The 14,314-nt window shown below is 39.0% G+C and overlaps 1 protein-coding gene across 7 annotated transcripts in view; it reads left to right on the top strand.

The window, feature by feature from the left end:
- Positions 1–14,314, top strand: part of Cald1 (caldesmon 1) — a 202,572-nt gene that overhangs the window by 109,630 nt on the left and 78,628 nt on the right. For all 7 annotated transcript variants that reach the window (XM_047560465.1, XM_047560467.1, XM_047560464.1 and 4 more), the window contains one exon: positions 127–238. In XM_047560465.1, the coding sequence (XP_047416421.1) occupies positions 168–238 (71 nt within the window). In that variant the 5' untranslated portion in view covers positions 127–167. The remainder of the gene's footprint in view (positions 1–126; positions 239–14,314) is intronic.

Genomic DNA, 14,314 nt, shown 5'->3' with positions numbered 1-14,314 from the left:
CAGTCTTCTAAGGTATTTTTCTTAGGAGTAAAGAAAAAATGAAAAACTGGAGGGAGGATTTAAGCAATGCCCAGGAAGAACTGGTCTGACTCATCCATGATACTGACTTTGCCTCTTTCCTTTTAGATCCAGACCTCATCTGGGCTCCCTAAAACTGAAACCCCACCATGGATGATTTTGAACGTCGCAGAGAACTCAGGAGGCAAAAGAGGGAGGAGATGCGGCTGGAAGCAGAAAGGTAGAGATCCAGATTGACAAATGCTTGTACTTCATTTTCCACAATGTTGGTTTCAGACCTGAGAGACTGTTCCCTCTGAAGGGACAAATGTGGTGATATTGCACACCAAACTGTTTGCAGAAGTAGCTACATCACATTTTTCTAACTGTTAAGACTAAATTTTGCATTTAAAAAAAGGAAAGCAAACAAGGATCAAGAAAAATCTTGGCGAAGAGTCAAATAGTTGTGTTTAATCAGTGCTTTTCATAGGAAAATTTTGAATGACAAAGACAATGTGTGAATAGAGGTTTTAAAAGTACTGCTGATATTGAGATGACAGGGGAAAAAAATGCCAAATATTGAATATTGGAAATGGAATCTTTTGTCCAAAAAAGTAGAGACAAAAAAGCTCCAGATGTGTCTTGTGACAATTCTTTTTCTTATTAGAAAAGCATCCAAGTCAGTTAATCTGTGTGGTAAATGTTAACAACCAGTGGACTGCATTACCATGGAGACTGTGGGTGTAGTTGGAAGTTCCCTCAACCTGCTGTACTGGTGACTTGGACAGCAGGTTGGGGGAATAAAGTATTGGCTTATGACATACTGGACAGAAATGTATATTTTAACATTTTTGGCCTCAGAGCAAAAGACAGTGGCATTTACTGTGGCTTAAATCAGATGTTCTTTTGATAGTTCGGGCATTCACAGGGAGAAAACTGTTAAACAATACTCTTAAATTCAAGCCAGTTTTGCCTCCCAATGTCCCCAGTGCATAGATGAAAAGATGGCGGCAAGATGATCTCCTCATGATCCTGTAGTAGGAAACTGAACTTATACCTGCAGCAAAAAGTATTGAAGGCCTTATTTATATGAAGAATGAAAAAGAAGATAAAATTTCTACCTTGGATTAACTTGGACAGCGTTGGCTGCCAATCATGGAATGTGTGTGCATATTCACGTGGCACCATAGATAGAACCTGTGCTCTGTAGGACAAAACCCTAGCTTCTGCCACTTAACCCAGTCACTGTCAGCAAGTGACCTCTTTAAGCTTTTACTTATACAATAGGCACAATATTTATGTAGCTTGTATGGTTGTCAGAAAGATTACTGAACCTCATAAGTGGCCTTGCCCAGTACCTGGCAGATAGTGCCCCTAAATGGTAGCTATTGTTATTGTCATTATTAACCATTATCACTAGTTAAACAAGTAATAAACAATATAGCAATAGAATACCAAGAGAGGGAAAGGTAGTCATTATCCTTTGACACAACTAGTCAGAAAAAGCTTGTTGGAAGTAGCAAACCATGAGGTCTTGATAGTGATGAAGAGTGAAAGGAAGGCTGTCTAGGTGAGAAATTGACACCACAGAAGCTCAGAGGGGAAATAGGAATCCTAGTACAAGCAATCTGTCGAATGCTGGAGGAACAAGGATTGGTTTTGCACAGCCTCAGTGTTTCTATTTCATAGAAAAGGAATAGAAAGAGACCTAACAAGGTAGTTACGTGTGGTTCAAGTATGTTGGAAAAAGTTATCTACTAGAATATGGAGATACCAGTGCCTGGTAGGATTAGTATTGAACTTAAGGTCATGAGAACCTGAATCAGGACAGTGACTATAGGAATGGACAGAGGTCATGTGTGAGAGGGACAATTAACACTCTTTTATGAGAGGAGAAAACTCAAAGGCAATTCCAGAAACTGTCAGTCTGAGGACCTGGAAGGAGGTTCTCTCACCGTCCTAACCAGGTAAACCGGGAAGGATTCCATTCTGGGTGGCCAGAGGAATAATGTTTAATTTCAGGTTAGCTGTATCCAAATGAAGATATCCTCCAGATACTTGGAGATAGGGAATTTCAATCTTCATTCAGAAAGGAAGAGAAATTCTTCTTAGAAAAAGAAATTTGGACAAACTCCATATAGTGTTGGTGGTGGTATAAAAGCTGAAGTGATATCCCAAGAAAGCAAGTACACAAAAAGTGAAATGTCCTAAAGACAAAATGAAAACCATCAACAGAGACAAAGCACCAGGGAGATGGGGGAGGACCAGGGAGGGCACGAGGCCCCAGGTTGAGTGGACCTCAAGACGGATGGGCAGCATCCGGGTGCGGCACCTCTCTTATTCCTTCCAGGTCTCTGTTATTTTGCTCAGGTTCTTCTGACAGTCTGTAAAATATCCTGACCTGATGGAACCAATGTTTATTAATCACCAACCAGGTTTCAGTGTCTGTTCTAGGGGTGTGGAAAATAATGCTGATAAATAAAAAGACTTAGTTTTTGCCTCTATGTATCTTGGTGCATGCTAGGGAATGATGGACCAGGCCAGGGTGCAGGGGCCGAAGGACTCAGGAGGGAGGACATGGCTGGGAGGCACCCTGTTGGATCATCAGAGTGGTTTCTTCAGCTTCTTTGTTTTCTACATCAGTAGGGGGTGAGCGAATCATTGTGAGAGGAAAGACAGAACCAACTTGTTGTGATTACACTGAATACATCAGATTTTTTCAGACTTGGGACTTTGCTGAAGAATTGACCACATAGCTACTCCACTGGTTTCTTCTGGCTTTTTGGTTTTATTTTTGTTTTTTAAATTGTGTGTGTGTGTTTATGTGTGTGTGTAAGGATTTGTCTTCTCTTGATGTCAGTCTTAAAAGTAAAACTTAGGTACTGTTAATAACCTAAAATAAATCTATACAGATTTATCCTAACCTTTGTTGCTTATATTTCTGTCTGCATTACTTCTTTTAGTATATCATTTTCCATTTGTTTTCTTCTTTCTCTCTCCTTCTCCCTTTCCCTCCCCCTCTCCTTTTTTTCATTTCTTTATAAACGAGAAAAATAAAGGACTTCCTTATGTTTGTACTAAGCTTACCTTTTCGGGTTTCAAGGTGAACCTTCAGTTCTGTTATTCTTGTAAGTCCACATTCACCTTTCAGGCTTCTGTAAAGCTGCATCGTTCATGCGAGCAGCACAGGTCAGGCCTAGGGTCCAGCCAACTTCCATGGGAAAGTGCAGGGTGTGTACAGGAAACAGACGGCCAGAACCAGAAGTCCAGGGTTGTCTCACATCATGATTCTGATTTGAGGACAAAGGGCAAGTGGGACCCTGGGCAAGTCCTCCTTCCTTTAGGTCTAGACCTTGGCTTCCTCCTGTCACAGAAGTGGGTGTTTCCTCAAGGGAAGTGGTGGTCATTTTTAATTTTCCTTTGCTTCTAGTATCATCTCTTTTTTTGGTGATGATCTTATATTACTTTATTTTAAGGTGAATGAGCAATGACGGTTTTCCATACAAAAAAATAATTCTGTGACTCTATGCAGTATACCGAGTGCCAGACTGGAAAAGACCTAACTTTTCATTGGATATAGGGACCAAAAAGAAAGCACTTGTCCCAGACCAGGAATGGCAGTGGAGTATATTAGCCAAAATAAATGGTTCCAAAACTCAGGTCCATGCATTCATTCTCAACCCATTCTTATTGGGCATGTGTTTTGCTCCAAGCTCTGAGCTCTGCATTCGCGGCTCTGAGGACAGACTGAGAGAATGATGGGGTGGGAAGAACTTGCTTCATGCTTTCCAGCCTACACAAAGCCTGCATAGAGATCAAGAAACTATATTTTTATTACTCCAGATATAATCAGTACCCTGATACTGGTTCACACAGTAAAGATGACTTCTACCTTTGCATTCTGTGTTCCTGCATTCCTGTGGGGGAAAGGTCCCCACAGAGAAGGAACAGTCCATTGACGTTCCTTGCCCACAGAGGCTTTCCCAATGAAATACCTTGTTGTTTTAATTTGTTGCCATTGAGCTTGATTAGTAAGTGCTGTTCTACTTTGCAATGATAAATAACTTCTTCTCACCAGATGTCATAACCACACATTAAAATAGACCAGATTCTTAGACATTTTATTCTTCAGAAATAGAGCTTTAAAATATCATTTTAAAAAACTAACTGCACATGTACCCTTAGCACATGCTGGTTTTCATGTGGGGCTGGTGTTTACTTATTGCACCGTGGCTGCCCCAAGACTCTGCCATACCTCACTCTTAGGGTTGCGGCCCAGTCCCTGTCAAATCATCTGGCTTTTCCACAAACCTAGACTGCAAACTTAGTTAACTGAAAATATGCTTTCCCTCAGTCTTGTTCCTGAGCCTGTGCAACTTTTATGCTGGTCATGATATCCTTGTCCTTTGGTCTCCACACTGTAGGTTTTTGAGATGAGGTCACTAGATTTGATAAAAAGAAAGTACTTCATTCAGTTATCAAATATATATATATATATATTGAATATCTACAAAGTGCAAGATCCTACACTGAGGCCAGGTGTCAATAATGAGGAAGCTCACATCCTAGGTGGATTAGTATCTTTAGAGTAATCTTAACCAAAAAGGAAGTAAAAATACTTCAATAGGAAGAAGGTCATCAGTGAAAATCCTTAATGCAGTGTTTCTAGCATGTCATTATTTGTACACATCTCAAATGCATCTATTTTTCCATCAGTTATTGTTAGAACGAATAAACAAATAAAATTTTAGTTTTGCCACATTTGTTTTCCACCAGTCTTGTGAGAACAAAAAATTCCATAGATGTATTCTTCTTTCCCTTCTGTTTCTCTTTTATCTCCATCCCCCCTCACGCTGCCTTCATCTCCATGTTCCTCAGTGCACCCTCATGTAATTTCCCGGGGTCTCTGCCCATCTTCACCCACACTCGATTCTTTGGTCTCCGTATCTCTTCCTACATATACTCCTGGACAATCTCCTCTGGGTTATGTATGCACATGTGTTTGTATCATCAGAGAATACATACATCTGGGAAGAAAAGGGAAGACATTTTCCAAGGGATCATTCAGCTTTCTTTCCATTCGAGTATAAAAAGCACTAGGTCTTTCACATGTATCTGGTAAATATGGACCAATAATAGCACCAGCAATACATATGTCAGAATAGGCATACATTCTCTATGAGCGAAGGGCCACCAGGAGGTGTAACGGTCAGGGACATATAGCTTAGCAGCTAGGGCATGGGCTGTAGTCATGGGCAGCTGTGGTTTCAAATCCCAGATCTGCTGTTATAAGCTGCCTAACCATTCATATTATCCAGTTTTTTTCAAAACTTCTGTTTCCTCCTGTGAAAAATGGGCAAAAGTATCAACTTCATTGGGTTCTTGCGGGGATAGAAATTGATAATACATGAAAGTATTAACATAGCCCGCCCTAATCATTTAATTAACACTCAATACCAGTAAACATCGCTAATTATTATTACCTAATTTAATTTTCTGCAATACAAAAAGAGAAAAGCATATTAAAAAACACGAAAGTGATTTTATATTTTGTACATCTCAGAAGAACACTGGGCACGACAAAAGGCTAGAATTTGCTATTGAGTAAAGAGTAAAGAGTGGGCGTGACAGGTCACAAGGCCTGAGGCAGGATTGTGTTGTCTCTGCCAGAAGAGGTAGCGCCAGTTCAAGTGGAGCTGTTCTTTTGAATTTGGCCAAAGGGATTTTGAGCTTTGGTGTCTCTTCCGAGAACCCTGCAGTGATGTTTTTATCCACGAGGAAATCTGCAGTGGACATTCTTGGCCTGGCTTTCACCGCGAGCAGCGCTCTCTCCCTTTTCAGGGCCTGAACTCATTACATCCCTTCCACACCCAAGACCAGCTCCTCTTTCTGATCAGAAGAAAGGCTCCTATTGTTGTGTTATCAGATTCAGAGGCCCAGTGCCTAAATAAAGGGAATGGAAACACTTCTGTTCTTGTCATCATTCATACATTTTTATGGGCTTCTGAAATGTCCTGATGATTAGACGTTTAAAAGTAAATATTTTTACTGCCCTAGAGAAACAAGCAATTTTTTAAAATCCGTTGGGTCCATGAAATCCTCTTCCAGAACTGTGTCCCTGACACATTTTTTATGAGATTCAATAACATGGCAATCAACGATTATACAACACACAGGCACACCCAAAACACTTGTTCAAAATGCTGACAACAGGACCTTGAAGTTTTCAAATAAAAATATTTTCAAATTTTTTGTTATTTTATCATCACAATATGATTTTCCATTGGGAAGTTTAATAAAATATTCCTTTGAAACTGTCTAAATCTTTAAAGTAGCTGGATTTGCTCAAAACTTCCATTTAGTGCCTTTGGAAAATCGATCACTCCAGGGGAGGTTTGGCGTTCATGATCTAATTTTCTTTACTTTGAATTAAAAGAAAATTAGCTTTTTAATTTCTCGAGTAACTAGCTTAAAAGAGACTTTAAAAGATTTCTGTCAAGTTTTCATATCTGATACTGTTTAGGATCATTACAACTCGAATGTAGGAGCACAGGTGAGGTAGATCATTTCCACCAAAGCAATCTTTGTGTCCAGCCACATAAGAATAAAACACATACACTCATGCATATCCTCCTTCTCCAGATCTTTTTTTTTTTTTTTCACTCTAAATTAACTGTTTATTACCTCTGCCAATTTGACCTGCCTATACCAATTTTCAGTAGCGTAATAATTCCTCTGTGGTGGTCAGTGAAACGTCAGAAGCTCAGTCTCTACCCAAAGTGGCACTTATTCCCTGATTATGCCTCAAATTTTAATATAAAACAATTAAAAATCTTGGTTCTTAGGAACCTCCATGCTGACCCATAACTTCATTCTCAGCTGAAAAAAGATGTGGCATATCTTTAAGTCAATATACCTTTTTTTTTTTTTTTGGTACCAGGAATTGAACTTGGGCACTTGACCACTGAACCACAGCCGCAGCCCGATTTTGTATTTTATTTAGAGACAGGGTCTCACTGAGTTGCTTAGCGCCTCACTTTTGCTGAAGCTGGCTTTGAACTTGAGATCCTCCTGCCTCAGCCTCCCAAGCTGCTGAGATACAGGTGTGTGCCACCACGCCCAGCTCTAAGTCAATATACTTAAAACAGTGGTAAATTTTTCTGTACAGTTTCTACATGTGACCTTTATAACTCACCAATCCTCTACCCCTGGGGGAAGGGCAGAATGATATGGTAGTTAGGTGTGAGGGCGATGAAGTCTGACAGACCTGCATTCAAATCCTGGCTGTGACAACTATTATTTGTGTTATTTTGACAGATTATTTAAACCTCTCGTTTCTATTTATTTACCTGCAAATATAAGGATAATTGTTTTTGTCTCACAGAGTCATTGTTAAGATGAAGCTAGTTGATCTACATAGATCCACACAGTGACTGGCACATAGTATATGATCAATGAAGGTTAAGCATTGTTATTAAAATCACATCGATGTTTTAGTAGACCTTCCATACAAAATAAAATTGTTACTGAATTTGAATTTGAAGTCTCTGCCAGCTCAGCCATTATAATTTACTGTATCCTTACTGCGAAGCTTCTTTCCTATAGTGATCTTGGCACTTGATGTTTCTGTTGATGTTGGGAAAGAATTAAATCTTCTGACTGGCTACCTCTAAGTTTATCACACAAATACAACCATTACATGCAAATACAATCACACACTGTAGACATGTTAATTTTCAAATTCATTAATGAGATATACTTTATTTTGAATCAAATATCCTAGATAGTGAATATATTAAATATAACTATAAATAAATTAATATTATACATATTTATTTATAATATCTATATATTTTATTTATAATATTTATATATTTATATATAATATCTAAAATATCACTCAGAATTTCACTTTAAAAATTCAATCTATTTAGCAAAAATTGTTCTCAAATGGGAAAAAGAACATCTGCCAAATATTTCATCTAATATTTGGAAGAAAAGAAACTGGCATTTCTTTAACATAAATGACATGCTAGGTTCTAGGTGATGTACTCTATATGTATTATCTCATTTAATTGTCACAACAACCCTATGACCCGGATGTTATTATCCCCAGTTTACAGCTGAGGAATCCATGGGTCTGGAAGTTCAAATAACATTCCAACTTCATATAGCAGGGAGTGCAACCCAGTTCTGCCTGCCTGTCCAAAGTCTCAAAACCTTTCCACTATGGCAGTCGAGCAATGGAATTTTTCATGTCTCAACTGATTGTCTTGGCTGAGGGTCCATCATCTCTACAATGGTAAAATAACGTCCTAAGACAAGGAAAAATCATTCACAGCAGTTGTGTGGCAACAGACTGAATGAAGAGCGCTGAGCCAGTTGAACTATTCGTTATGCTTATTCAGGTAAATTGCTTACATGTGTAGACACAGTCATTGTTTTCTTTACCCTAAATAAATAAATAAATAAATAAAATCTTCCGTGTTATTCCCATTTCACAGAAAAATAGAAACAGAGGAGATAGAGTTTTCTTCCTCAAGCCAAAGATGGCTGTTGGCAGGGCAGCTTTTGATTTTCCCTGGAGTTTTCTTAGTAGGCTTGTATTCACTGTAAGGACAGGCTGAGGACTCAGTCACATCAACCCTCAGAAAAGCTTACGGCTATCACTGACCTTATGCATCATCTCCTGCCGTGGAATGCTACTTGGGCATTTTTGGACCAAACCTTCCTTACCTGGAAGCTCTGATGAAAGGTATGGCCCCTTCGCCAAGAAAAATGCCCAGGTGCAAACAGAAAATACAACAGTAAATTCAGTGGCATCATGGACCTCCCAAGGCCCATGAAATCAGGGCCAAGAATCCTTGATCTAATGAATTCGAGAAGCTTCACTTTGTCCGGGAAGACACTAGGCCCAGCAAGGTTGACCCCTCCAAGGCCACCCAGCTAAATTAAGGCAAGGTCTGCTTGCAGGGTGTAGACCCCTGCTTAAGAGCTGATTTTGCTGTCTATACAAAATGCCAATGGCTAGTTCTTAGGCATAAGGATCATACTTTGGGGAAATTATTTAGGCAGTGTATTACTGCCTAAATAGAACATTTTTTTCATTTTAAAACAGCTTATGTGTACTATGTCTAAATAATAGAAAATTAGATCAGATTTTGATGAGTAAATTAAAAGAAAAAAGAACAGCAAGTGGGGAGCAGAATAAGAATAGTTGAAAACTGGGGCTTGGACTTTGCTTCTGGTGTGAGAAGAGAAAAAATGGTGACTTTGCAACTAGAACCCTATTTTTCACCAATTTTGAAAGTCTTTTATTTGATATATGTCATCTTGGCATGATTTCTTTAAACAAAGCTTAATTATGGAACTAAGTTATTATGTCAGCTTTCTCTGTCCTTACCAATTTCATTTTGGCAATTCAAACTCAGCAAAGGATTTTTCTTCCTAAATATTAAGAAAAAATGAGAACTGAATTGATTCCTTTCGGAGGAATTCATATTTCGCTTTCATTGCTACTGTCTTTGGAAAGGATGGGGGAGACCTGGAGTGGGACCCAGACTTGTGCCTTCCAAGAATAGAATCTAGAGTCACTCAGACTTAGGTTTGAATCCCAGCTGGGTTACCAAGAGTGATTCCACTCAGATTCTCTAACCCCCTGTGTTCATCTGAAAAAGGGCCATCCTAGCAGTCTTCCTTCCAAGGTATCATAAAGCACGTGTTATATATAGTTTCTGAAACATGGTTGGCACTCAGTCAGTGTTACCTGTTGGTGGTCTTCTATGGCCTGGAGGACACAATGTGGAAGGAGCTATCAGAAAAGCCCTCTCGGAGGTCATCTCCCAGGGAACTGGGCTTCATGACGGCTACCTTTTGGGGTGTCATTGAACAAGGCACAGTCCCCAGGTCATTATATAGCCTCATATCTAGTCTCTACTCTTATTCAAGTCTGTTTTAGCAACCACCTTAAAAATGATGAGAGAATCATGAATATGGAGGTCTCCACCCTGAAAAGAAATATACCTCCTTATTCTTAAGAGTGTTTTTTATTTTTCTTACTGGTTTGAAATCGAGACAAAAACACAAGAGAGTCTGTTACCTAACATATAGGCCTTTATCTCCATCATATATCCATCTAGAAAATATGTGATTTATCATATATTTTAAATATCTTTTTTGCCTTGTGAAACTATAATTTCTTTTTCATAGTGCATGATCAGTTGTTTCAAAACTATTAAAGCAGCAACCCAAAGCTTCTCAGCAACATTACTGTATACAGATACTACGCTGGTAATATAAAGACATGTATGTGCTTAATTTTTACAAAATGACTTTGAAACATTTTATTGCACATGACTGAATTTATTCATTTTAACTCTGATAAAGTTGACACATGAAAGACGATATGAGGCAATATACAAATAGAAGTCCTAAATCATTATAACATACCACTCCGCTGAGATCTAACACATTTTTGATTCCTTTAAGGTCCTGCACATCCCTGTCCAGTCCCTTCCCTTGACCTTTCCATTCACAGCAATTGCTCGTGTCCTGAATAATTGATTTATTTTAAAACAATATTCTGAATGAAGTAATATGAAATTAGATGATAGTTTGTTTATTTGTTCATTTCCAGGGTCCCATGCCTGGGGCATTCTAAAGATTCTTTCCAGACACCTCAGGTAAAGGGGTTAATGAGAGACCTTTTTCCCTGAGAAGGCAAGAACTTTGCCTTTCTAAACACACAGGACCAAAGGAGTCTATAGCTGGGAACCTGAGAGATGTATACAGTACTGGGAACAAAACAGCCTTATCCACAGAGTAACAATGTGATAAAGGCTCTCAGATATTTCTGTTAAGTCTGTCTCTTCTGCCTCAGGTTTTCTCATTGATCAGCAGGTATGAGAGGTCTGCTTTTACTGCTGTCATTTGGTCAGGTGGAAATGGCAGACAGGAATGATTACAGAGTATTCCAGAATCTTCACCAAGGGAAATCTATCTCGATTGCTTTGAAGTCTTTTGGGGAAGTTCTTGACCTTTGTTATCCCAAAAGTCCTTACTGGTGTTACCAGAAAGTACTACTGGGCATGAAACAGAAGCGTGCTTGACGTAGAAGCTGTAAATGTGAATTCTCACGCATCCGTGGATAAGGCTAAAGAGGAGTCATAAGCATACTTTGTGAACAAAATCAGTTCTTTTCACTAGTTTGCTATGTAATAATCAACATTCATCAGTAGTTGGAAAGTCAGGTTTTTAGACTATTGTAAATCAGCATTAACTCAGGCTTCTCTGTATCTGAATTTTTCATCGTTTATTCAGGGACTGTAGTAAAGTACAGCTTTGAACTATTTATAAATAAAGGATTTGATTAGCATGTTAAATATGTAAGCTACATTCCATGCCTTGGTTTTTAAACACCAGAGATTACAACTTTTCGAGACATTTTAAATAACTTTAGAAACATTTACTTACATTTAAAAGCTAATTTCCTAATCATAAGTCATTTTTATTCCTTTACTTTCCTAAACAAGCATCTGATGTTTTGCTGTCCTGGTGAAAGTTGCCAGGTATACTTGAACATTTTTCAAGGCAGAATTTCTTTTAAAATATGGCATAATTTATACTGGCCTTCCTTCCCTTTAGTCTAGATTAGTGAGCTCTGACATTACATTTGAGATTGGTACCAATCAACTAAGTTAAAAATGTGAGGGTTTATTTTCCATTTTAATAACTCCTTACATCACATACAGTTCCTTTGTTGGAATAAAAATCTTGGTAAAGTACACATCTGCCACTATAAATAGCGGCTATAAGCCTGTGCATTCAGGAGTCTCCAGAGAGTGTATTTTAAACCCCATATTGTTTAGAATAGGAAATTCTTCCACCATTCACATTTTCCATTGTGGGTGACATGGACTATTCCATGTCACATCTTCACTGGCTTCCATTTTCCTGTGCCACTTAGGAATCAAACTGACAGTTTCCAGAAGAGCGCTCAGTGTGTTTTGTTTTGACTTGACTTTTAATTTTCCTAAGGCTAACTGGGTCTTATTGTCCTGTGGGAATTTTGCATATTTCTTGGGGCTCTCCAAATGAACGCTAGATAACTCCCAGAGCTGGCTCCAGCAATTAGGTCATGAAAGAGTTCTTTATTTCTGGCACTAGTAGCTCTACTGAGCCTGCTTAGAATAACAGCAGTCAACCCATTTTGGATTCCCACAGAAAACCTTGCACTGTTGGCAGGTTTTTCTGGGGAACTCAAGAGATTAATATGGAAAATAACTGAGGAGGAAGGGAGCACAGGGATGGGCAGTAACAGATGGTGGGTTATCATGCTGATGCGAAGACAAGAAGCATCCTCGGGTATAATGGCACTGCATCTTTCCCAAGGCACTGTTGGCAACTATGGTGGATATGTATGTACCTCTGCCCACTCCTTCCTTAAACAATTCTTCTGTTTCTCTAATCAAGACTATTGTATAAATCTTGATTTTTTTTTTCCTTTTAAGTGATGATCCATTTGGGCAATCTAATATTCCCTTATCATTTCTCCTTCCGTAATGAAGAAGATGAGAAAGAAACTACCGTTTAGGCGTATTGGATAGACACTCTGATGCAGAAAGAGTTGACGCCAGATGCCCTTCTTGCTGTTATCTCCTTTAATAACCCTTAATTCTTTCTACCTCACCATGAAAACTAAACTTTGCATTATATGGGTTTTCCTTGAGCCAGCCTCCTCATGGTGTATCCAATGACACAAGGATCATCATTGCTAATGGGTGCTCGGTGGATTCTGAACTGAGCGGATTGGAGTTTTTATAAAATTCAAGACTGAGGCAGGATAGAAATTCTCAAATCCTTTAGTCCCTCAGTGCTTCACATCATGGGCACATGAATATAAATTTTAGCATTGTGACATCTGTCTGCACTATGGTAAAACTGAACTAACAAGGCATACCCTTTAGAAAGAGGTCAGTTTTCCCCAAAATCTCTGTCTGAAGGCCAGAATTATTGCTAGGAGTCTGATTTTTGGTGTCTTGTTGGGTTATGTGGTCAGAAATTAATATTCTCCATCTGGTGTGTTGGCACATGCCTGTAATCCCAGTGGCTCGGGAGGCTGAGGCAGGAGGTTAGGGAGTTCAAAGCCAGCCTCAGCAAAAGCAAGGTACTAAGCAACTCAGTAAGACCCTGACTCTAAATAAAATACAAAATAGAGCTGGGGATGTGTCTCAGTGATCAAGTGCCCCTGAGCAGGAAAAAAAGAAATTAATATTCTCTCTCTTATATTCTCTGAAAGGGGGTCGAACATCCAAATCATTGAACTCAAGTTTACAAAGCTACATGCCCAAGAGCAGACAGTCAGTGGCAAAGTAGAATCTGGTAACTTTGTCGTTGACTCCAACTCTAGGGCTTTGTTCTCTGCATCATGCCATGCTCAGCTTTCAGTGTATGAGTAAAAACTCAATCAATGATCTCTAACTCCGACTAAAGAAAATACCTGTTAGATCAGGATAAAAGAAAGGACCCTGATAAACATCCAGCAGATCTGGGCTTCCTCATCTATGAAACAGAGACAATGTTGCCTAGGGTGGATGAGAAATGAAGTGAGATATGGAAAAAGACCATAAAAAAATGTACAGGGGGAGGCCTATGCCATCCCTTTACCTGTGTGGTTCATTTAAATCAGATTCTTTTCTATGTACATAGAGCTGCAGGTTTCATTCAGTGACATACGACATTCAAAGGAATCCTTGCACTTCTCAGCCTGCTACCTTGCCATCTCACTGACCTACAGCATTCCAGGCTCTCAAGATGTAGAGAAAATACTACAAAATGTTACCTGTCACTCCTCCCAGAGCCCATCACCTCTGGAAGGGGCTTAGGACCTCCACTGTAAATTAGAAAAAGGAAAGCCATTTTATTGTCTCTCCCTGTAGTTAAGAATTGAGAAGAAAATTCAAAAAATTTAAAATGATGGCTTTATCCTAATTGGAATGACTGTGCAATCTACTGAGAGACCTGTGCTTTGGGTCAGTTTACTTGTCTGGTTTTGCTTCTAAGTTGGCAGAGGTGCTCTGACTTTGAGGGAATCACTGATTTCTCATTCCCAAGCCTCTTGTAATTGAGGAACTCTCCCTTACCTTATATGTTTAACTGAGTGGTCACCCTTTGGGAAAATCCTTCCCAGATGTCTTTGGTCAAAGTGAATGATTTCCCACATTGTCACACAGCACTCTTCATATATATCACTTATTTTATGTCTGTATTTGTCCACATATCTGTTTTCTCCCCAAATAGAAAGCAATGCTAGATCAGA

Source organism: Sciurus carolinensis, chromosome 8, assembly GCF_902686445.1.
Source record: "Sciurus carolinensis chromosome 8, mSciCar1.2, whole genome shotgun sequence".
Lineage (NCBI taxonomy): Eukaryota > Metazoa > Chordata > Mammalia > Rodentia > Sciuridae > Sciurus > Sciurus carolinensis.
Note: the sequence above shows the minus strand (reverse complement) of the source record. Positions and strands in the feature narration are given on the sequence as shown.